General features: G+C 36.8%; 1 protein-coding gene across 5 annotated transcripts; it reads right to left on the bottom strand.

Annotated features, from left to right (window-relative positions):
• Positions 1–835: 835 nt before the first annotated feature.
• On the bottom strand, positions 836–24,717 carry LOC128982748 (citramalyl-CoA lyase, mitochondrial-like). 5 transcript variants are annotated; one of them, XM_054401703.1, is made up of 8 exons: positions 24,622–24,717; positions 24,199–24,345; positions 8,893–9,030; positions 8,585–8,773; positions 4,243–4,429; positions 3,107–3,220; positions 1,555–1,733; positions 836–1,320 (listed from the first exon to the last, which is right to left on the bottom strand). In XM_054401703.1, the coding sequence occupies exons 2-8, from the start codon at positions 24,301–24,303 to the stop codon at positions 1,225–1,227; spliced, it is 1,008 nt and encodes a 335-aa protein (XP_054257678.1). In that variant the 5' UTR covers positions 24,304–24,345; positions 24,622–24,717; the 3' UTR covers positions 836–1,224. The 5 variants fall into 5 exon arrangements, with proteins under 5 accessions (XP_054257678.1, XP_054257680.1, XP_054257679.1 ...); XM_054401705.1 differs by lacking the exon at positions 24,622–24,717 and adding an exon at positions 24,433–24,500; XM_054401704.1 differs by lacking the exon at positions 24,622–24,717 and adding an exon at positions 24,437–24,500.
• Positions 24,718–25,890: the final 1,173 nt, after the last annotated feature.

Genomic DNA, 25,890 nt, shown 5'->3' with positions numbered 1-25,890 from the left:
TGCTTGGCGTATTGATGAACCATTCACAAAGTTACTCTGATCAAATAAATGAAAACGTTACATTAGACTGCCAACCGACAATAGAATCAAGGGTACAGGATGCAAAGCCTCATCATAGAAGCCCTGCTCTATAATCAATCCTGCAACCGAATCATCGTGTTTGCTGTTGTCAAAGCTACTAAAGTCAACTGAAGTGAAGCCGATTGCCAATTAGGATGAGATGTATTATCAAGAGATAATGAACCTGTAGAGTTGTGTAAAACATCTGAGTTGATTAGCATGAGTTGACTGGACGTTTATTATTGACAAAGCAATATCTACTAACTAGTGATACACGACAACCTCATTTAATGCTTCAGTTGGCTCAGCAATTGTCATGACTTCAACGAGCTAATTTCAACCTTCCAGCTCAATGTCTTTTTTGTGAATTTACCATTATCTAGCTTGAAGAATAGGTAGAAATTTGACTATGGGCGTAAAGTTCTTTAAACAAAGGTTATGAGATGGAATTGTGGCAAAACAGCATCTTTACTATTATCAACTCATGAGGAAACAACAAGGACATCAGATACAAGTACTTTTTTTTAATACTAACATTACCAAAGCATACAAAAATATAAACCCTATCAATTTTAATAATTCTTGAATTACAAAGTGTAGCATAACTCTTAATTTTTTTTCCATTTCATAAACTGGCTATTTGAAGCATTCCTAATAAATATTTTGCATTTATTATGTGGCAAAAAACATGAAATTAAGGCTTTGGGTTGGGATAATGTATAAACAATTAAAGGCCGTAAAAGTGTAAAAAAGTTTATTTCAGAAACAGCCAATAAATCTATTAAATATTTACAATATCTTGCTTTATCTCTTTTTTACAGGTTTTGAAGTACAGTACTGTGGGTGGTGATAACAAAATCTTCACAGTACTATTTATTTATTTATGTAGCCTAAATAATTGGTGACTTGCTACTCTTTCCCTTTTGTGCAGAAGTTTCCTTGTCTAAGTGCCTTAGTAGCTGTTTAGACTTAAGAATAAGAATCTAATGACATCCTGCTTGTTTAGGCTCTTTACAAATACTGTACATTAAACACTGATTGATAGAGCTGATATCAAATGGCAAAGTATATAACCATAAAATTATTCTCTCAGGCCACATATTTGACTAGATATTCTCTTCAGCGACATCTTCTTCAATCATAAATTAATTGATGAGACTCAGATTAGTCCCTGCCATCAATTTCAGAAATTCTAATTATATTTTCAGCTTGTCTGAGCAAGGGCATGTCAACCATACTTCCAGCATGCACAAAAGCTCCCTGAAACATTAGGGATTATTGATTATTCAAAAATACCATACTGCACTAATTCTAGGAAAGTGCATACCTAACCTTGTATAGAATAATTAGTACCGGTAGACCGAGGCTTGCTCGGTTGTGGTTAATTAGGTTAAATCATTAAAAAAATATACAGGTTGCCTATTGAAATATAGGATTATGGGAAAAGCAGAGAGAACGCTGTTCCCGCCCCATTATACCATTAATAGTACTTACTCTGCCCTCTTGTTGACTAAGGTTGAATCCCTTGACAACCTCCCTCGCCCATTGTACTTGCTCAGGACTAGGCAGGAATGCACTCTGGACTGTCTCTATTTGGTTTGGGTGTATAACTTGTTTGCCTGTGTAACCCAATCGAGCACCAGCAATACTCTGTTCTCTTAATGAGTCAACATCTGAAAAGGAGAAATTACAGTTGGTAGTAAATTGTTGGTCTTTAATGTATGCTTGAGGCTACAGTTTAAATCAGAAACTAAAGCTTTAGGCCAACAGTCTTTCAACAATAGATAAACTGTGGTTATTGAGACACATCACTTTCAGAATTATTTTCAACTACCCTTTGTAGTGTAGTTTTAAAAAATACTAGCTGTCAGTGTTATTCTGAAGGACTGTGTAAGGAGAGAATTTTTCCTCTTATCAAGGCCGGCACAAGGACCACTGCCAGAGTGTGGTTGTGTAGATGTCCCAGGTATAAAGCCAGCAACATAGGCCCGGTTCACACGAGCGACATACCTAGCCGACTAGGCTGTGACTAGTTAAGCCCGACTGGGTAGCGGACCGCAGGATCAAATGGAGCCGTTTACACGAGCGTAGGGCGACGACTAGCTAGCCACGTTCGAGCTTGGTGTCTCAAAACATAGTTGGGCCCCGCTTCCCAGTCATTGGTGGCAGCTACCCAGTCACCCAGTCTAGCGGCGTAGCAGTACACGTAGCCTTATGGGAGCGTTCACACGAGCGATCGGGTAGTCGCGCTGCAGCTCGCATTCTTCCCTTCGTTCTCATTGTGAACCAGTGATGGATCCGAGTGGTTTTGATAATTTTCATCTAGTCCGTGGACATGTGGCTCGTGTGAACCGGTGTATCCTTTGGTCCGCTACCCAGTCGGGCTTACCTAGTTTTAGCCTAGTCAGCTAGATAAGTCGCTCGAGTGAACCGGTTATAGGCCATAGGCTTTAAACCATAGGCTGGTAGGCATCAGCAGATGCTAAGTGTCCACACTGTCTTCAATATATTTGTCAGCACTTCTTGAGTAAAAATTTGTTTGTGACAAAAGAATTTCTAAGTCTCATGTCTGCAGCTGATGTGTTTCTTACTTAAAAGATATATCTCTGAGCTTATCTTGCATACGGGGAGAGATTTTATTTATTTATTTATTTACAGCAAAATCCCCACTATTACAATCTTCAATTGCATCATAGCAATTTGTGGACAACATTGATACTAATTTAACAATTTTACAGATTTGATAATTTAACAAACTTTCTAGTCGCACAGCAAAGTGTACACATCAGCTACAGAGCTACAAATGGCGCCTTTCATAAATGATGCCAGTAAGCATCCTCGCTGCGGCATAAACATGAACTAAGAAGCTATACACAGAAACTGTAAATTTAAAAAATCTTTCAAGAGAGGACCGCCAGCTTGCTACAGGCATGGGGCGTGCCAAATAACCTTGCTACAGCACTGCTCTGAATAAGAAAAATAGTATCGGGTAAGTAATACACCTTCTAACCTGTTTGGAGATAATGTCTGATAATTTGTTGCCTACCTTTGAACTGGATGTGAACCATATCAATAGCCTGAAGGCCAAACGCTTTTGCCACAAGCACAAGACGTTGTCTGGCATATAAGATCTCACTACCATCCACACTCCTAGCCGCTCCTGCATTAGAATTTGACGTGATCAGAATTAAAGTAGTTTAGTATTAAAGTTATCAGTATTAATTTAAGCTTTCCTGCTTCCTGGCTACATGAAAACCTCTCTAAGTGGACAATTTTTGGGCTCAGAGATTGTTGAGTTTGGGGGTTGTCAAACAATCCAGAACATTGAAATGAATTTTAATAAATTAATACATAACAGACTAATTTTTAATTTTTACATTTACATATACAGTATAACCGGTACTTACATGAGTAATTTTACACATAGAGTGAACTATAAAAAAAAATTGAATATATTCAACAATTAAAACTTGAAAAGTCTAACACAATAGTAAGACACAATAGTAGAGCTGGACATGCACCCTGTCAGCTGTTGACTGTCTAGTTACACGGACTATTGAGTTACCGGGTGTCGAGTTAGTAAGGTTCTACTAAAGCACTTCTTGGATGGATTTTATCAAGTTGTTTGCAAAATTATTGATAATTGGTATTCGTGCATTCAGCTTATTGCATTGTAGGCCTATACATCTTAGAAAATAAGCATTAAGATACCTTAGTTCAATCTCATGGGTTAAAATGGTATATCTCTAGGCCTATGCTAAATGTATGGAAGGGAAAGGGAACAAACCAAAATAAATAGTATATTTCAACTACTTTTATTGCTGGCCAGTTGTGACCAGACTTAACTGTAGAGGCATAGTGCAATGAGATAGCTGTGTAATGTGAGTCATTGACTGGCTAATCATGAATGTGACTGCGGTCTACGAGTCACTGATCATATGATGAGTATGCCAACATGTCTGGTCTCTGTAGCCCACAAGATGGTGGTAGGTTGTTATTTCAACCTAGACTGGTACACAAGTCATCACTGCCAAACACCAGTCCGACAGGTACAAACATGTGGGACCGAACTGTACTGCAGCTCTGCAGATCTCTGGCAGGTCCGGGATATTTAGGGATAACTCTGCATGAATCACTGCCAAATGATGATAGATTGTAACAGTAACTGTATTATTTACTCACCTAGGCTGGCACACAAGTCATCACTGCCAAACACCAGTCCGACAGGTACAAACATGTGAGACCGAGACAGCTGTACTGCAGCTCTGCAGATGTCTGGCAGGTCCAGGATAGCTTGGGCTGACTCAGCATACATCACTAGCTTCAGTCTGCTGTCCTTCCTCAAATGTTGGCCAAGCTGTTCAGCAAACTACTGAAATGTTTCATTAAGTATTACTTTTCTGACCGTGTAAAACAACTCTAAATAAGATTTATACCCTACTTTGAGTTGAGTTGGTTCATTCCTTTTGTCCATAGATTATTTAATGATTTATTTATGACTATGTTGTATTAAGTCTGTTCACTTTGTCATATGATTTATTTGTGTTTGAATACGTTTTGTTGTCAATTGTCAAATGATTTTTGTAAACAAGATTTTTGTAAACATTGGTTTAGTTTTGAAATAGAGTTTGTTGACCCAAGATATATGATTACTATTCTTGGATTAGAAATAGAACATGGTGGCAGCTTAATGGATTTTTTATCAAACTCAAAGTCTAAAACCACGCATAATGACAAGTAAGGGCAGAAAAAAAACCTGAATAAACTGAGGCAAATGTATGAGGACAACGGTTAGGACAATGCCAAAAGTGAACTCAACAACGTGTCAGAAAGGGATTCTAGAAAGACTAAAGATAAGTCACGAGGTTTTGGATTGGGACAGACGAACCGAGAAAATAATGTAGTTATGTGTACTCCTACTCCAATGATCAATCTGACAAAACCAACTCTGGAAAAACATTCTCTTTTACTCTGAATGAAAGGAATTCCTGGAGGAATCGCTTTCAAAGGTAGGCCTACAGACGGGGTTGCGGTCTGGATAGCACTTCCGACGCTCGGCAAATCAACGTATTTTTGTTTGCAATAGGTAGTAGGAGTGAAGATATTTTCAATTTGTTTTCATCAAAACCTAATACTTATGACAAGGCTCTTCAGGCCTTTGATGAATACCTACTTTGTGCAAAGACGGAATATAATTTATGAGCCGGCACAATCAAACTTTACCAATAAGAAACACACATCGACACATGCTCCAGATTTTACAAAAAATCTAATAAATAAACATTTTTTATCCATTGAATTTAAAACCTCATATGGATAAAAAATGTTTTAGGGATAAAGTTAAAGCTTATCTCTTAACAAAAAATTGGTACTCTATAGAAGAGTTTTTTATTTGATTTTTATTCACCTTTTAAATCTGACAAGAATATTAGTTTTAAATCTATCAGTTTGTAATGTATATCTCTTTTCACATTTGAATTTTTGAATATACTTGCTGTTCTTAATGTATAGATTTGTTTCTATTGAGAATGAAGGTTTTATTTTGTTGTATAAACCCGATATTAATTGTTGATTATAAATGTTAAGATTTCTGTAAAACTATTTGTAGCCTAAGTATTGAATGTATTGACTCTATTCATGTATGTACATACAGACCGAATAAAGATTATTGATTCTGATTCTGATTCTGGTACAACCATATAAGATGTCTATTCCCACTACTCAATTGATATCAGTGGTACAATCACTCGCTTATAATAGCCTATCTTTGCATAAACATTGTTTTGACAGTTGGTTAGTAAAAAAAAGATAATTGAAAATTGTTGATTAAATTCTAATTTAAGCTGGGTTTTCCTAGTCGCGGAATGGGGAGAGCAGAATTACTTGGTAATTTAATGGTACTATTTTTCTATTATTATCTATTATCTACTGTTTTTCTGTCCGCTATTACTGAGCTATTAATTTCCGTTTAGCTGTAATCTAAAATCCGCTATTAATTTCACCAAAACCTAATATTTATGAAGAGGCTTTTTGGGCCTTTGATGACGGACTTTTGTTTACAATGGGTAGTAACAGTGAAAATATTTTTGATTCGTTTTCACCAAAACCTAATATCTATGATGAGGTCTTTGATGAATACATTGTGCAAAAACGGAATATAATTTATGAGCCAGCACGATCAAACTTTAACAATAAGAAACACATATGGACACATGCTCCAGATTTTACAACCATATAAGATGTCTATTCCCACTATTCAATTGATGTCAGTTGTACAATAACTCAACAACAATAACTGTTATGGGGAGCGAGCTGGTCTAGTGGTCAGAGTGCGGGACTCCGGTTCAAGGGGTCCCGGGTTCAGATCCTGCCAAATCACAGATGGATTTTATACAAGTGATAATGCCCCAACCCCTATGTCTAGCCTGAAGTAATGTCAAAAACAATTCCAGGCTCGTGCCTAGCGTCCTAGGACAAAAAAATAAATAACTTGCTTATAATATTTGTATAAACATTATTTTGACAGTTGGTTAGTAAAATAAGGTAATTTAAAATTATTGATTAAATTCTAATTTAAGCTGGGTTTTCTTAGTTGCGGAATGCAGAGAGAAGATTTGTAATTTAATGTTAGTGTTTTTATAGAAGCCGAAAATCGCTTTTCCACGTTCCTCTACTCCAAGAGCAGAGAAATACACTGTTTGCTGGGTCGCTGTCCGCTATTACTGAGCTATAAATTTCCGCTTAGCTTTAACCTAAAATCCACTATTCATTTCACCAAAACTTAATACTTATGACGAGGCTCTTCGGGCCTTTGATGAAGTACTTTTGTTTACAATGGGTAGTAAGAGTGAAGATATTTTTGACTTGTTTTTACCAAAACCTAATACTTATGACGAGGCTCTTCAGGCCTTTGATGAATACTTTGTGCCAAGACAGAATATAATTTATGAGAGAACAAAATTTTTGAGACACAAGCAAGGAAGTGATCCATCTGAAAAATGCATAACAGATTTGCATGGCCTTGCGAGATTGTGTGCATGGGGTGAACTGAACGATGAGCATACTTGGGAATAATGAATAGAAATTATAACAAATAGCGCTATTCGTTCGTTTTACAAGATTGAAATGATGGAGAATGCGCTTTATCTACGCATTATCCTTACGCTATATCTACCCCCAGGCCTGTACCAACACCATTAAAAACCAAGGTGAAAGAGCAGTATGCTTGAAAAGGAGTGATTGTCTCAGTTGAAGACGCGACTGATTGGTGCGCACCAATAGTAGTATGCGCAAAAAAAGGGAGGTGGTGTTAGGATCTGCATGGACCTTTCCAAACTCAACAACAGTGTGAAATGTCGGTTTTATCCTATTCCAAAGATTGTAGGAGCCGAGTACTTCAGCAAGATCGATGCAAATTCTGGTTTCTGGCAACTGAATCTTGCACAGGAGTTAGGGAGGTATAAATTCCGTAAGTTATCTTTTGGAATTACATCCGCTCCTGAAGAGTTTCAGCGCCGTATGTCAAAAGCTTTAGAAGTGGCAAAGAACTGTTCAGTGCACATTGACGACTGTCTGATATGGGGAGAACAAAAGAAGAACATGAAACACGAGTGTCTTAGAGCCATTCTAGAGAGAGTGCAAGCTAATGGACTCATCAAGCCTCATCCAAGCTAGGTACAAGCAATAATTGTGGACTTACCAGCTCCAAGTAATGCTAATGAAGTCCAAAGATTCATGGGCATGATCACTTTTCTGGCTGAATTTATTCCGAACCGCAGTGAGATTTTGGAGCCAATTACGGGCTTGCTAAACGGACGAATGGCCTAGAAAATCTAGTTTAACTAATGTGATTCTAGAATACTTTACATAAAAGTTAAGTCTTATTGATGGGTTATTGCTTCGAGGAACTCGGATGATAATACCTCAGGAACTACGAGTGGAATTGCTTGAGAGACTTCACAGTGGACACTTGGAAATCACAAAAACGAGGAAACATGCTTTGGGAACTATGTGGTGGCCTGGAATTTCTCAAAATAGAAAGGAAAATCAAATCGTTTCCAGTGTGTATTCAGAACTCAACTAATCACAGTGAACCATTGATTCCGAGGACTGTCCCAGACTACCTGTGGCAAAATATGTCTGTTGACTTGTTCAAACACGAAGCCAAGTGGTATATGGTTTTTGTAGACCACTACTCAAGATTGAAGTAGAGGAAATTCATCGAATGATGGCTTCAGATGTGATTCGGATTTGCAAAACAACATTTTCACGTTTTGGAATTCCTCAACGTGTTTATTTAGATAGTGGGACGAAGTTTCACCATATTGACTAAAGTGAATTTAAAATGTTTGCAAAGGAGTGGGGGTTCTCTACACTCAGAAGTGGTCCCTACCACCATCAGGGAAATGGGGCAGCTGAACCAGCTGTGAAAGTAGCAAAAGGGCTAATGAAGAAAACCAAAAGCACCATACCTTCACATTAATTATTCATAAAAACTAGTATGTTATTTTAGCAGCATACTCACCCATTGTAAATTCTCTACAGACTCCACTTTGGGCAAAAATATGGTTTGTGGAGTATGAGATGCTGATAATATTACAGCCAAATCTTTATCACAAAGGCCACTGCTCACAGAGTTAACCCTTAGAGAAACCTCAGGCCTCACAGGTACGACAGAGTCAAACACACTCTTGATCAGATCACGAGCTGTCTCCTGTAACATTAATTTTATTTTATAAGTATTTTTGTTCAGCCAATTTCCTCTTTAGGGAAGAAATAGTCATATTTTGTTTCAATCATTCAAGATAGCATTGGTTATAAAATTCCACCAACCTTTCTATTTATTGCAACTCCATCTTCACAATCCAAAACTATGCAGTCAGCTTTGCTTGTTAAACCTTTATTGATTTTCTTGATATCATCCCCTGGGCAGTACATAACAGCTCTGCGTGGAGTATTGTCCATATTTATCTGTAATTTAAAATACTGAGCATAGGCTATTCAAAGTAAATAAAAAGCTGCAAATATTAATTAACATTCATCTTTATTTTGATCCTAAATTATTCGGAAACAAGAAAAGATAAAGATGTTTTTGTGAAATGATGATTACGTCAGCAATACAGTAGAAACTTTATAATAAGACTCTCATGGGGATTTTTAAATAAGACTTGTTACGTTACTAACCCTTAACTGCGCGCCCGGGGGTATGACATGGCACATGGACAGACGCTAATGAAGGAAGGATTGTAGGCCTACGTGCCAGACCCTGTTTCTTTTTACACATTCAGTTGTTTGTGGCTTTGTCAAGGGTGTGCTTTTTCAGTGAAAACTATGTGTTAAAACAAAGCCATCAACACAAAAAACGTATGTGGCCATATTATTACTTCAAACATAGGATTCAAGGAAATCCTATAAATATGTAAAAACTTAAATAACTTGACATTATACAGTAGAGTCCCGTTAGTCCAAAATGATTGGGACCGGGCCCATTTCGGATTACCGAATACTTCGTATTACACGTTTTTTGTTTTTTTTAATAGGTACCGGTATTGAAAAAAAGTTAACATTTTTTTTATTATTTTTTAATCTTAAGACGCAGGCACGAGCCCGGGATTGTTTTTCACATTACTTAAGGCTAGACCTAGTGGCTGCAGCATTATCACTTAATAAAATCCATTTGTGATTTGGCGGACAAAAATGAAAAATGTTACAGTAATAACAAAAATGGTGAAATATTTACTTAAATACTCTACAAAAAAGTCTATCTCGCTCGGCCGCTACAGAATACTTTGAGGAGGTACAGCTAACTGTGTTAAAAGTTAAATAAAAAAATAATTCAAAAAAATTTCAAACAAAGTTTTAACATTTTAATTTTTTTATAAAAAATATATTTTTTTGTTTCAGATTAAGCGGACTTTCGGATTACCGAAGTTCGGATTATAGGGACTCCACTGTATTTTTAAAGGTTAATTACCTTAAATGTTAACCCGCATCTATTCCTGAAGTAAGGACCCAAATCAATTAATGCACTTACTACGCAGTATTAGGCCCATACTATACGGACGCAAAATGTGCCATGCTGTTTTTGCGTCAACGCCCCACGTTGCTTCTCAAATCCCTCACTCATTTGCTCAAGTCTGCGGGTGACGCATCTAGCGTCCGTAAGTCCGGCCCCTAGCGTTGCACTATCTACATTGCGCTGCTAACGTTTTTTTCAGTGCTGATTGCGTAAAAACGTATCAACGCCAATTTTGGAGGCCAGCGCAGCACGTAGACTGCGCTCATATAGTCGCTCCAATTGACTTGCATTGCCATCCGAAACAAAAAATAGCGCAGTGTATTTTACACAACGCATTTAGCGCCCATATGGGCCTTAAATGTATGTTGGGTACTTCAATGAGTGGGATTAGAGAAGGGTTCAGTGTGAATGCTTCGCACGGGTCGGCTATTAAATCAATATTGTTCTTTAATCAATTGTATCTGTTTTTATCAAGGTTTTGCATATATTTATTCATGTTGCATTAAATTTACTATATTGCTATTGATTCTTGTTACTAGAGTTAGTATATCCTACTGTTATTTTGATATTATTGCTTAGAAAGTCTATTGTATTGTTATTCTGCTGCTAGTTATTTAAAGAAGATGATTATATTGAGGTTATCTTTATTTTGTCTTGTTCTTGTTACTCTTGTTGTCTCCAGTTTGTTTGACTACTTAAATGTAAAAATGGGAAATTCGCTAAAAAACTAGTTAGTTTAGACAAAAATCTAGTATTTTCCTTTAAAAATGGTGAATCTGTTTACAAACACAGTAATCTTACTAATATTATAAATGTGAAAGTTTGTGTGTTTGTTTGTTTGTTTGAAGTTCAATCACGTATTAACGACTGGACGGATTGGGCTGAAATTTGGCATGATAGTAGCTCACATTCCCGATTAACATATAGGCATATTCTTTTCTCAAAAAACCTTTCGGGCTCCGCCCCAGTGGCTCTGCAGTTCCCCATGTTAACCTTATGAGTATTCATATTTAAAGGGAATTAAAGAATTTAGTTTAAACTCAAAAAGTTGGTTCTATGATATATATATATTTTTTTTTTTAGAGGTTGGCGGCCTCTTTTAACCTTGCATTTGCCTGTCCACATAGACTACAGATCTGTGCGTGGAACGTATCCAGCAAAGCAAGGAGTGAGCCGGTACAGTACAAAGGTGAACTGTACTGATAAAAGTTTGTGGCAGTGACCAGGATCCGAACCCAAGACACTTCTGCCATGGGCCCAAAGTCCGTGACGCTACCAACTGATATGCAAAAGCATTAAAAAGTAATAAGATTTACCAACAGGGTGCAGCACTATTATTTTTTTCATTTATGATAACAGCTTATTGGAACTATAAGCAGCAACAAAAAACTGTGATACGCAATGAGAACTTTCAAAGTATGATTGTTTACAGTTATGTTTATGCTTTTAATTTCATGTATAATTTGTGATATTTTGCAAACTTTTAATAATTTATTTTTGTCTATTGTTTAGGTGAAGTGGTAGAACATTATGGCTATGGTAGATGTGTAATACTATGGTATACCATAAATTTAAAGAAGTAAATGTTATCAAACTGTGTCTTCCCCCATTGCAAATGCAAAGCTCGAGTATAACTGCAATAAGCGTTTTATACTTATATGCCAACCCCGTACGAAGGACGGGTACTCTGCTAGTTATAAATACATAGGAGTAAATTTACATGACAGTTAAGTTGGCAGATATTATTATCCAATACTAATTACAAGAATGAAAAAAATTGCTGATTTGTGTGTTATTGTTGCTTTTTATTGATGGTTTTTACCTTCTAACATTTTTAATCTCAATTTAAAAACTTTGATTTGGGCCTATTTGTTTCTAGCTAGAAATCATTAAAATAATATGGAAAGTAGAAATGGTTAGTTACTATGTTACATAAATTTAACTGTAAAGATTGTTGCTGATCAACAAAGAAACACTTAACATAGTTTACTATAGTATAGTAAACTATGTACTATAATATAGTAGTATATTTTCATATCTATATAAATAAAATTAGAGTTTTGTCTGTACATTGCTCAGAATCATACATTTTTAGGTTATTTTTACGTTTTATACATTAAAGAAGCCGAAACGAGTCTCATCTAAATTTCCGTCTGTCTGTCTGTCTGTCTGTCTGTCTGACACACTCAAGATGGCATTTTACGCAATCTTCTCCAGGAAAACGAGAGTACCTATCAAGACCCAAGTCATTTTAATGTATTCACTGGATTGGCGAGAGTGTCTTTAGCCATTAAAATATGGTCTCACTACTTTGTAATTAAAATTACGGCCGTTCAAAAATGCAGTTTTGTGCGATTTTTGTTAAGTTTTCTTCCAATTTGTATCACATAATCATCTATGAAACAACGAACAGCTGCTCGGATCAAGATTATTTTTTCTAGCTGTCACTGAAATGTTTACAAATGTTGTTTACAAACACCACAACCATTTCCGATCACGTTTTGAAGGCAAATCCCATCCAAGTGAGATTAAAAACGTTTTTATTACATAAAGGATTTAATTAATCGCAAGTGGAATAATATAGTGTAACCGTAAATTAAATAACCAGGCATCATCCAGGTCAGGAACCAGAAATATGTGTATAAAATTGTTTTGGAGTTTTGATAACCAGAAAGAAGACATTGAATCAAGATTGAATCAGTGTTGTATACGGCTGGGAAACTTAGATTTACTAATGACCGTCGCCAATAGCTTAGAAACAATGTTCCACTCATTGACGGCTCTTCAATGGCGGTTGTGTAAAGTGTAAAGCAAAAAATTACAACTGCAGTGGGTGATTGTACGGTAACAGAGGTTTACGGATGATGCTGAACTCGATTTTCCAATGTGTCACTTTCTGTTCCTACCATTGACTATATAAAGTCAATAGTTCCTACTCACCGTGTGATGCAATCGCTGGACCATACAGCCAATAGGCCCATAGCCCTTCTCTTGGGTACGTGTGGTACGTATGCTTACCCAATTATTTATAACAACCCTTTCGACAACGATCCTTGATACCGGTACTTTTCCATAGAATACACGGCCTACCTAGGTACTTAAGAAATAAAATTATAAACGTCCAAAAACCCAACGTTGTGTGATTTTTGTCACATTTCCTTATAATGTTAATATATATACCAGCAACCATTGTTTAGAGAATACGTAATCTATTAAATAACAGAAAGTTGTGTTGTATAAGGTTTTTTTTCAAACTGACACCGATAAGTTTACATTAAGAGTTGTGTACAAATAAAGCAATTAATGGGAAATAACTTTGATTGCCGATAACTTTTTACGAGAAAATCCAAAACCAAGAGATCAATAACCTTGATTAACGCATATAATTGGTCGGCTGTACTACAGTTCTTAACTGTAAACGTTGGTTTTTGGTACGGTACTGGTTCTTTTCCTTTTAACCTTTAGTAGCAGCAAGAATCATTTTTACGTACCAACACATCACAGTAATTTACAAATTAGTTATCGTTGGTGTTGCACCTTATTTATTACAGGCGTAGGCCTATTCAGTTTAATTGATGTCTTAACTGTATAATTTTTGCTTTTTCTGTCTGGATTCCAAAATGTTATGCTAAGAAAACTATAACGCATTTTAGTAAAACATTTATTCAGCAAACCATCATGAATTGTTCAAACACTTTGAACGTTGTTTGTGTATCAATAGTTCGTGGCCTATTTTGGTAATTTTTATTACAAATTACCAATCTAAATCGTCTATAGTAGGCCTACTGTACTTCATTTCATATAGCAAACCGATTCAGATAGCATTTCAACAGAATTTCGAGTCATCTCCGGTCCAAGCAAATATAAATTGTTATGATCAAATTTTATGGCATTAACAAAGATTTTAAGTACTAATTTTATATGTACCTTTTTATGCTTGAAGCGTAGCAGATTCCCTAATTAAGTTCGGTATTTTTGTGTGTATGTATGATGGTAACGCATTAATGTCCTTGTTTCTCAATGTTTCACGGAAAGGACAAGAACGCCTTGATAATGAAAATGTCAACCCGAATAAAGTGTTAAATTAAGAGGTTGAGGTAGTACCTTAAATACTTTTAACCATTATGTTATAGTCCTTTAAATTCTGAACAAAATTGTACAAATCCCATTTCCGTATATTTACTCTCACCGCTTACACATGATAAAGGTTGTTGACAAACTTATGGGAGAAAGTATGTGTCAGAATGCTGATACCGTTTATTTAGTCATTGGATATAACATATGGACCAACAAGATCCGGGTGACATTTAATTGCGAAGCATTAGTTTTGGCTTGAAACTGTCTATACTGTATTTGCGAAGGAATAGTTTTGTCAGCATATCTGAAAGTATGCAAACCAACTGCTGTGCTTTATATAAGAAGGTTTTAACTGACTATGATAAGATCCCCGTGCGTAGAACGGGCACACAGCTAGTTATGAAAATATAATTAATTATGAGTGCAGACTTACAATTAAATGTTTAGGAGTTAAATAAAAATAATATTCAGTAGTATACCTTTGGGCTAAGCTTGGTTTATGGTAACATCACAAAACACTGACTATGGATCAAACTATTTTATCTGCTTCAAAAACTATGTAATCATGAGCAGATGTTACACACTAATTGAACCTCCTACAAAATTTGATAAGATAACCTACGGGTTTAAAATTAGTTCTAAGTTTAATTCTTTATCAAGAGGTATCTGCTATATTATTGCTTTAATATTTTGCCTACGATACTTTGTTATATCTTTCAGGAATGGACTTGACCGAAGATTATATGGTTGCAACTTCTTTTCAAACTCAACTCAACCCTTTAAAATCCTGCCTGGTTACTATAACAATAATAATAATTGGTTTATTGTAGTCAACAAAATACATTGCATTACAAGCGTCAGATAATATTTGTGAAAAAATAATTCAAGTTAATATTTACATTTTGTCAGGATTTTTTTTTTAACACCAGTGCCTGAATTTTTTTTTGTGTGACATTTCCTAGAATTTAGATATCTCAGCGGTTGTTCATGAATTCATCTACAGAGTACAGCACATTGGACACCAAAAGGTGTTTTAGCCGAGTTTTTAATTGTTTTTTTGTTTCGGCATGTTTGATGCTGGCAGGAAGTTTGTTGAGGATTGTGATACCAATCTGCGATGGCAAAGACTCGAACGCCACACTTCTATGCTGCAGAGTCCGGTAATCGTCCCTGCCCCTAGTCTCATAATCATGGACGTCTCGGCCCTGCACTAGTGAGCATTCATACTTACAGTCATGGCCACATCCAAGATGTAGAGACAGGGTACAGTGAGCAATCCCAACACACTGAAAGCATTTTTACATGAGTCTCTCCTCCGCAATTTGCAGATTATTCTCACTGCCTTTTTCTGCAGTTTGAAAACTCATTTGAGCCCGAAGATAGCACAGCTTCCCCACAGTCTTATTCCATAAGAAATGTGAGGGTAGATGAGACCAAATATGTTTGTGCCATTAAAAGCACTTCATTTGTGCAAAGTTTTGCAAGATTACGTAAAACAAAAATTCCAAATGTAACCTTGGCACAAATGTGATAAACTTGATCTCCCCAGGTTAGCCCTTTGTCAAGGTGCCTTTGTTACTGGTTTCAATTCAATACAACTTGTCCATGGTTAAACCTTTAAAGAGTTTATTAAAAGTTCTACCTAATTACCTATAGTTCATTTTATTTTGTTTATTGAGCGGAGCGAGCGAAGCTGTTATACGTCAACTCTTATGCATTTCGTAATACGCAAACTCCTCCAAGACGGCTGAATCAATCGTTTTCAAATTTTGCATGGTGATAAAGACCATATCGGTGAGTGCCAACATCTATATGGCGTTAAAAAAGTCTATCAGGAATCCGCCCCACTGGGTCTCAAAGTTTCAATGTAATCCTTATGGAAGCAGTATTTGACACATAAACAAAAACATATAATTCAGCTGTTGACTTTTGAATGCAGTAGATAAAGAAATAGCTGATCGCATCAATTCACAGATATTAGAACAGAAACGGCATGGATCATAAATATAATGAAATGACGACACTAGCTTGAGGTCCGTGACGTAGGAAGTGGTGAAGGAAGTAGTAAAGGTAGCAGTCTGGAGTGTGGAAACTGTTTATGACAATTAGATTTAGGTATCAGCATTCCTAAAATTCTATAGGAAGGGAGAAAAACAGGTCCGCGACGTAGGAAGTGGTGAAAGAATTAGTCAAGGCGAGCTGTCCGGAGTGTGGAAACTGTTTATGACGATTCGATTAAGGTATCTGCATTCCTAAAATTCTATGGGAAGGGAGGAAAACGGGTCCGCGACGTAGGAGTTGGTAAAGGAAGTAGTCAAGGCGAGCTGTCTGGAGTGTGGAAACTGTTTATGACAATTAGATTTAGGTATCTGCATTCCTAAAATGCTATGGGAAGGGAGGAAAACGGGTCCGCGACGTTGGAAGTCGTGAAGGAAGTCGTGAAGGAAGTAGTGAAGGCGAGTTGTTCGGAGTGTGGGAACTGTTCATGACGATTAGATTAAGGTTTCTGCAATCCTAAAATGCTATGGAAAGGGAGGGAAACAGGTTCGTGACGTAGGAAGTGGTGAAGGAAGTAGTAAAGGCAAGCTGTCCGGTGTGTGGGAACTGTTTATGACGATTAGATTAAGGTTTCTGCAAATTCTCACATGCTAGGGAAAGGGAGGGAAACAGGTCCGTGACGTAGGAAGTGGTGAAGGAAGTACTAAAGCCGAGTTGTTCGGAGTGTGAGATCTTTGTGTGACCAATAGATTAAGGTATTTGCAATCCAATAATGCTAAGGGAAGGGATGGAAACAGGTCCAAAACAAAGGAAGTAGTCAAGACGAGCTGTCCGGAGTGTGGGAACTGTTTATGACGATTAGACTAAGGTATTTGCAATCCAATAATGCTAAGGGAAGGGAGGGAAACAGGTCCGAGACGTAGGAAGTGGTGAAGGAAGTAGTCAAGACGAGCTGTCCAGAGTGTGGGAACTGTTTATGACGATTAGACTAAGGAATTTGCAGCAGAAACCGTTTTTAGCAGTTAGATTAATGTATCTGCAATGCCGAAATGCTATGAGAAGGCATGGAAGCAATTAAGCATGCCTACTATATAGAAAACGGTGAAAGATGTAGTAAAGGCTAGTAGTGCGGATCGTGGGCAATGTTTGTGGCAATTAGATTAACGTATCTAAAATACTAAAATGCTATGGAAAGTGATAAAACAGGTCCATGATGTAGGAAGTGGCTTAGGAAGTAGTAAAGTATGAGCATAGTGTGAGAACAGTCTGTAGCAGTTTTATTAATGTATCTTCAATCCTAAAATGCTATGAGAAGGGAAGGAAACAGGCCACACGACGTAGGAAGTGGTGAAGGAAGTAGTAAAGGCTGGCAGTGCAGAGTGGGGGAACCGTTTGGGCAGTTAGATAAATGTATCTAATACTTAAATGCTATGAGAAGGGAAGGAAACAGGTCTATGACGTAGGAAATGGTGAAGGCTACAATGAAAGGAAGTAGGATGTAGGAAGTAGTAAAGGCTTGCAATGCAGAGTGTGGGAACTGTCTATGGAAATTACTGTATCTACAATCCTAAAATGCTATGTGAAGAGAGGGAAACAGGTCCCTGACGTAGGGGGTGGCGAAGGAAGTAGTAAAGGTGAGCAGTGTTGAGTGTGGGAATGGATTAATGTATCTGCAATGCTAAAATACTATGGGAAGAGACTGTAGACTGTAGGGTAAAATGATTGATACATATTTCGATACATGCAATCGTTTACAATAGAAACTTACAACTGAGTTGACAACAGCTGTTTTCACTCCATAGAGGCTAAAAACGATTTTTACTCCTTAAAGAGTAAAAATGCTACTTTAGACCCGCAACGCATGCATTAAAAACTACTGTTTTGACTGCAGTATGACAAAAACAATATAATATGAACCCTCGATGACTCCGCTCAATTTTGTGGATGCCTCTGCGAACGCCACCTAGTATAGATTTGTATACTGTATGTGTTTTGTCAAACTAATGGGTTGTTAATCCACGTTTAACTCGTTGATATGTTATTAACAGGGTTGTTTGCATGTGACATGCAATGGGCTTGGGAAATAATTGCACCCCTCTCCATCTACCATGTGAATATTTATAGGCATGCACTGTGGATGCAATACTCCCTGGTGTGGATTAACGTCCGCACGAGTGAGTGCTACAACTATCCACAGTAATATCCTGATAATTAGACCAATTCGTACCTATATACCAAGGCAAGAATGTGGTTCGGATTCCACTATAAATTGTAGGTCCCTTAGTTGCCATTAGCTGTATGGGCTATTAATTAACAGCTGTGTCTAAGGAATGTCAGCCTTAGTCACTAACAAGACTACAAGATTGCGCCACTCATCCTACACTCATCTCCATTCATACTTGGCTTAAAATACCTACTTTGTATGGTCGCCATTTCATTGAACATTATTAAAATGTGACAGAATTTCTCTCTTCCTTGTGCCCCCAACAAACCTAAAACCTCTTGGGTCCCTGGGCTCGGGCCCAGCGAAGACTGTAAGTTAGATAACTAAGAGGTCCTATGTTTACCACAATAAAGGAGTTTCATTTGACTTAATTTCATAAAGCTATGTCCAAGGAATTTGTATTTAGCTGAACTAAAATAAAGACAAGCCTAACCTGGAAAACATGTATAGCGATGTTTAATCTGTATGAAATAATATCACCACTATATGAATATTTTGATAAAGTTTTTATTTTGCAAACAAATGAAGAAGTTGGTTAAATCGTAACATAGTCAAAAACCAAACATTTTTAACAAAACAAGCAACAGCTGTTACATAATCAATATTAAAATAAAGTACAGACCAAAGGCATCACAGCTGTTGATGACGCCATACATGTTTTAGGACCTATTTGTTATTTTTTGTGGTCAAAACTTGTAATAGTATATTACGTTAATAGTCTTGAAAATAAGTGTTTGCCGGACAAGTGGATTACCATACAAGTCCGGTAAACACATTTTGGACGATTGACGTACGATAGTTTACGCCATAGTGGGCCTACTAAATCTGTATAAATCCTTATATATTACCTCCAACTAAAGGACTAAAACTCATTAGTCAACCTCTGAGAGAGGTTATGTTTTTGTTTATGACTACTCATTGCCACCCAAATACAGTACAATCAGCTGATTGGTGTCCGGTAAAACTCATTACAGTACAGTAGTACGCACACCCCATTTGATTAAGCTGGCGGCAAACAGCTGTTTTCTGGACTAAATCCTTGCGTGGGAGGTTCGTCAAAATAGTGTAGTTTGGCGTAAAAATTATGTTTTATACAAACTACAAATGTAATAAATAATAATCATTTTTATATCTATATCACTATGACTATACTTTTTTAGGGTTAAATGTGGCATATATTATTAAAAAATAGTTGTTTAGCCTCCGGATTACTGTATTATACTTAAAATGGTTTACAATACCTGCATATTATAGTAATCCTTTGTTGCTGATTTAGGCAACTAGTTTCGGTTCTTGTTTTGAACCATCTTCAGGCCTCAAGGTGTCAAGTGATCACTTCATTTGAAGGTGTTAACAGAGTCACACAATAAAACAGAGTTAATAAATAAAACAAATACAAAACACAACACACGGAACGGACACACACTACAAAAAACACGAAAAACACGAAGGGACATTGACAATCGATCTAGTGGGCAAACTGATTTTTAAACATTTAAATAAACCTCAAATTAATTCCACAGAAAATAAAACGTATATTTCAGCAATTTTTGGTTCACATATCAGTAGCACATTTAAAATATCATGGAAAAAATAAATTCACCGTAGGCCTATCGTTCAAGACTAACAATAAACTTGGATCTCTATTGAAAGATAAAACAGAAATTAATTCATCCATCTACGATAAGTCTGGAGTCTACAAAATAAATTGTAATGACTGCACGAACTACTACATTGGCCAGACTTCACGCTCGTTTAAGAAGAGATTTAAGGAACATATGCCCAGAAAGACAACAGCTCCCCAAACATTAAATTTTGGAGAACATCTAGTATATTACACAACCACAATTACTCAGACATCAATAGTAATATGGAAGTTTTACATTTCTCGCAGGACCGTCTAACCAGAAACACATTGGAAGAGTTATAAATATACAGAGCGGTTAAAGTTGACCATCAAAATGTTTTGAACGATAAATTCTCCTTCCAATCCAACTATATTTACAACACAGCTATAAGGATACTGGAGGGAAACAATGAATGAATGAACACGTACCGGTGATAAGAAGACAGAGACAACGTCATAGACCACTTTGACCACCAGTCTAGACTTTACCTCAGCCCGGTCACGATCGTTTGTCAATGTCCCTTCGTGTTTTTTGTAATGTGTGTCCGTTCCGTGTATCGTGTTTTGTATTTGTTTTAGGCCTATTTATTGAACTCTGTTAACGACCTTCGAATGAAGTGATCACTTGACAACTTGAGGCCTGAAGATGGTTCAAAACAAGAACCGAAACTAGTTGCCTAAATCAGCAACAAAGGATTACTATATATGCAGGTATTGTAAACCATTTTAAATATATTATTAGTTTTAATCTATACATCATGTTCATGTTAATACTTAATACTTTAATACTTTTTAGTGAAATGACGAACATACAAAGTAGGTATTTTAAGCCAAGTATGAATGGAGATGAGTGTAGGATGAGTGGCGCGATCTTCTAGTCTTGTTAGTGACTAAGGCCGACATATTCCTTAGACACAGCTGTTAATTAATAGCCCATACATCTAATGGCAACTAAGGGACCTACAGTTTATAGTGGAATCCGAACCACATTTTTGCCTTTGGTATATACGAATTGGTCTAATTATCAGGTAGTAGTAGTACTGCGCGATAGTCATAGTACTCACCCGTGCGGACGTTAATCCACACCAGGGAGTATCTCATCTACAGTGCATGCCTTTAAATATCCACAATTCGTGACCTCCAAGTAGCTGGATTACTAACAGGACGACGCCACCCGTCCCAGTCATTAAACTATAATAAAATGTTACCCTGTAAAATCAGAGAAATTAGATAACCCAATGCTCGAAATTGAGCAAAACTGTAACTGGTAGTAAATGAATTAATTACAAAAACATAAACAGCAAGACCTCGATCAAAGAGTCATTCTAAAGTAACTTATATGACTGATAATAGAAAGATAACATGTTGTAAAAAGTTGTAAAAGTAATCTACAATATTTAAATATAGATCCGCTCTCATACTGCTTTGGTTATTTCTTATACTGTATACACGGGTGCCTTCTATGATCACATAGATGTCAACCACACCCTATAAAGTGAGTTTTTTCAGACCTATGGAAGCATGCTAAATCCCTCTCTCGCCGCCAACCAGTACGAGACAAGTACTCTAAGATTGTAAAATTATTTTAGGCGTGCTAAAATCAGAGGCCCCTAACAAAGTCTCCGATTGGGATCATAAGAGGGTAAGCAAGTGGATATAATGACGCATCTTGAACGGATACGCGTTAGGTATTAGTAAAAAAAAAAAAAAACTATAAGATTTATTTTATGTATTTATTTCGGAGGTGCTCTGTTTGCAGCTTTAAAAATAGCTGTGACATCTATATACAGGTAGCAAAAATTTGACTGTCTCGGCTAGTCTTTTCTTGCTTAAAATGTAATCTACCCCAATTTTAACATTTAAGGTTTATTGTCCAAGGTGGGATGTATCACCACGGCAGTACTGCCACTCTGTATCCGTCAAATGTTTCATTGGGAGGGTGATGCAAGCGGCTACGTTCACGTTCCCTCCAGACACTCACAGTTCTGCTTCTTACTGGTGGTATTTAATTTTAAATTTAGATTATTTTTCTTAAAAGACTGCTAAGCTTTATTGAAGCAAATAACATCTTGTCAAAAAACCAATTTGGGTTCAGAAAAAACATGTCTACCTGTGATGCCATTTTCGCCCTTTTAAAGGAAGTATATAACCACCTTGACATATCTGACAGCTTACTATGTCTCTTTTACGACATGACAAAGGCTTTCGATCTTCTTGACCATGGGATCCTTCTGGATAAGCTGCGAATACTTGGAATTTCTGGAAACCCACTGCGATGGATTTCATCCTATCTTAAAGATCGACACATGATTGTATCCTTGAAGCACAGAGGCCCTGACAACATCCTCCGGACATATAAATCGTCTCCATCACCAGCTCTGAACATCGGTGTCCCCCAGGGATCAAACCTTGGGCCCATCCTATTCCTGTTATACGTGAATGACTTGCCCGGCTCCATATCTTCTGGAAATTTATGGCTTTTTGCTGATGACGCCTGTCACCTAGTCCCAAGCCCAAATCGAAACGTCACAATCGAAAACACCCAAACTGGCTTACTTGAAATGTCAACTTGGTGTAGCAAAAATCATCTGGTCCTAAATTCTAGTAAAACCAAATTAATGGAGTTTTATAACAGGAAGAAGCCTGAACCACCTCCGATATTGACCTTGGACGGGGTGCCTCTTGAAACCTGTAGTGAAACCAAATACTTGGGTCTACACATTACGGAGAACCTAAATTGGGGAACACATGTCGATGCAATAGCGCCCAGACTGTCATCTGTCACCTACCTGCTGTTTAGACTACAAAAGCTGGTTGACATCGAGATTCTCCTTAAGGTTTACTATGGCTGCTTTCATAGCATAGTTTCATATGGTTTGGTATTCTGGGGAAGTTGTAGTGAGGCAAAACGTATCTTCATCCTTCAAAAACGTGCGATTAGAAGAATATGTGGAGTCCATAGACGGACACACTGTAGACCTCTGTTCCAAGAACTGAACATTCTCACACTTCCGTCTCTCTTTATATTGGAATCTGCATTGCTCGTTAAGAAGAATCCTAATATTTTTGTAACTAACAGCATGGTCCACAATTACAATACAAGAAGAGCAACAAATCCTCATGTACCACAAGTAAATTCCACCCTTGCAAGCAAGAGCCCTTAATTCAATAGTATAAAGATTTACAATAGATTGCCTCAGTACATTACGCAAGAGCCTTCTATCAACAAATTCAAGAACCTGCTTAAAACATTTTTAAGTCAAGCGGGCCACTACAGTGTTGATGAAATATATGTCTAGGCCATGTGCATGAAGAGGAAATGAATCAATTTTATATTAATTAAAAGCAAGAAAAGTAAAAAAAAATAAAACCTGACGACCACGTCGCTGATGTGATACCAGTGGGAATTCTCCAAGTATCCAAGTAAGTATCTAAGTAAGATAAAATACGAAAGTTAACCAAACAATGGAAAGCACTACAAAGGAATTTTGATACACATTGTAAATTACATGATAATATGGTAATATAACGGGTAGCTGCACTGTGGAACAATCGCTTTTTAAAAACATTAACTTCATCACACCGAACCGTAATCGGTAAAATATGATGTAAGGCTAAATAAATTCAACTATTACAGTACTAACAATGTGTTGTGAAGTCTTGCTAGGAAGCTCTTTATTTATGAACCAGACAGTTAACAGATGTCAAAAAAATATAAATCCCGGCTTTGTTCTGGAAGAAATAAGTCCTGCAGTCTAACTTTAGCCTAAACTTAAAAACTATATCAATCTACGTCCATAAGTTTAGTTGTAAACAAAGTGAATTGAGTTTGATCTAATGTCAACAGATAGCACCACCGTTCCCAAACTTTAGCCCTTAACTAGGCTATACTTAAGTGACGCACTTTCCAAATATTCTGAGACGTATTTGACACCTCAAATGTTAAAATCCGTCAAGCCGATTGAGTTAGGCTGCCCTTTACTTTAGGTCCTACACTCATTCAAATGAAAATTTCGATCGATATATAGATTATTCGATATATCGTTTGGTTAGTTAGGTTAGGTTAACCTTACCTATAACCAAACGATATATCGAATAATCTATATATCGATCCGATATTTTCATTTGAATGAGTGTAGGACCTAAAGTAAAGTGCAGCCTTGTTCTTTCCTATGCAAACCTGGTTTACCTCACCTGTGTACTTGATACTGCTGTGCTGTAGTCTGCCCGATGACTAAAATATGCCTGAAGAAACCGAAATGGATTTGTGGTATATTTTGTACCAGCTCTACTAGCCATTCTCACAGTGCAAAATAAGATTCGGATACTGAAGTCTTAATGCTGAAAACAATAAACTAAATTAAAATAAAAACGTAAGCTGTCAAAGCTAACTTTATTTATTTAAATTGATGTGTGAACGAGACAAACCTACGTTTCGCAAAAATTGCACCGGTAACTTATCGGTCTATTTCACTCTTCATTCTATTAAAGACTTAGGTTATCTTTGACATCAAGTAGGCTACAAGAATCTTAATTCACACCAGCTAAAACAATCAACAAATAGCCTACGGTAAACAAATAAAAAAAAACAACAAAATAATACCATAAAAGGCGTACCAGTGAGATTTTGACTTTTTGAAGGTTATTTTTTTAAACGAATGAACCGAGCAGAACCAAACCAATGACAGCTGATAACGTTGCCAATGGACCAGCCCAGCCTGCAGAGAGCGAGAGCAGACTGCAGGCAGAGCGAGAGCACTGAGCAGAGCAGAGCAGCAGGAGCAGACCGGAGCAGACAGACCAGAACAGTAGACTTCCCATCCTATGGAACAGCTGAAGCCAATTTTATTGTTAGTTCTGTCCGGTTTTCTGTAGATGTCGGATGTCGTGTTTTGTTTTCAATTTGTTTCTATCACTGTAGGGTTAAGGGTTAGTTTAGTTTCTCATTATTTGCGTCTCACTGTTTAATTATATGGGTTGTGGACGAGTTATTGTTTACGATTAGATAGTTTTATTTGGTTAAATGAGGTTTTAAATTACTGAAATATAACAAAACACGACATCTACAGAAAACCGGACGGAACTAACAATAAAATTGACTTTAGCTGTTCCATAATAAGGATGGGAAATCTACTAAGGGACTATGTTTTATCACAGATAAAACAGACTGTATGGTTTTATTTATACCAGAACGTCCAGAAACTAGCGGCTAGTCCCTGCCCACCAAATCTGTTCAAAAGCGAAACTTCTACTTACCCTCCCTCCAGCTGAATTTTTATTCCAGGATTAATTTTGCCATCAGTGTCATTTGGAGGCTTCTGATTAACTATAATGCAGGTTTACTAATTGAAAAATTAGTTTTGTTCATAAAATAAAACTATAAATGCCTCAAATTCAGTTTTATAATTTTTTTATGAAATTAAACTGTCATAACCTAACCAAACCAACCAAACGTGCTGATAATGAAAAAATCCAATGAAGGTTTATTAATCGAACAAATAGTTCTGTTCATAAAATAAAATTATAAATGCCTCAAATTCAATTTTAATTATAAAATTAAACTGTCATAAACTAACCAAACTAACCAGACTTGCTGATAATGAAAAATTAAATGAAGGTATAGTTCCTGTTCATAAAATAAAAGTATAAATGGCTCAAATTTAATTTTATAATGTTTTAATTATAAAATTAAACTGTCATAACCTAACCAAACCAACCAAACTTGCTAATAATGAAAAAAATTCGAGACAAAAATATAGTGCCTCGGGTGAGATTCGAACCCGGCTCCTTCAGACTATCAGCCCGGCACTCTATCCACTATACCACCGGGGCCGATGGCATCATGCCGTATCGTTGCGGTAATGGTGTTCCCTCAGCCAATCAGAA

This window comes from Macrosteles quadrilineatus, unplaced genomic scaffold, assembly GCF_028750875.1.
Source record: "Macrosteles quadrilineatus isolate MER2022 unplaced genomic scaffold, UCM_ALF_1.0 Scaffold_1__1_contigs__length_201487025, whole genome shotgun sequence".
Classification (NCBI taxonomy): domain Eukaryota; kingdom Metazoa; phylum Arthropoda; class Insecta; order Hemiptera; family Cicadellidae; genus Macrosteles; species Macrosteles quadrilineatus.
The sequence above is the reverse complement of the archived record's forward strand: the minus strand, read 5'-3'. Positions and strand labels throughout refer to the sequence as shown.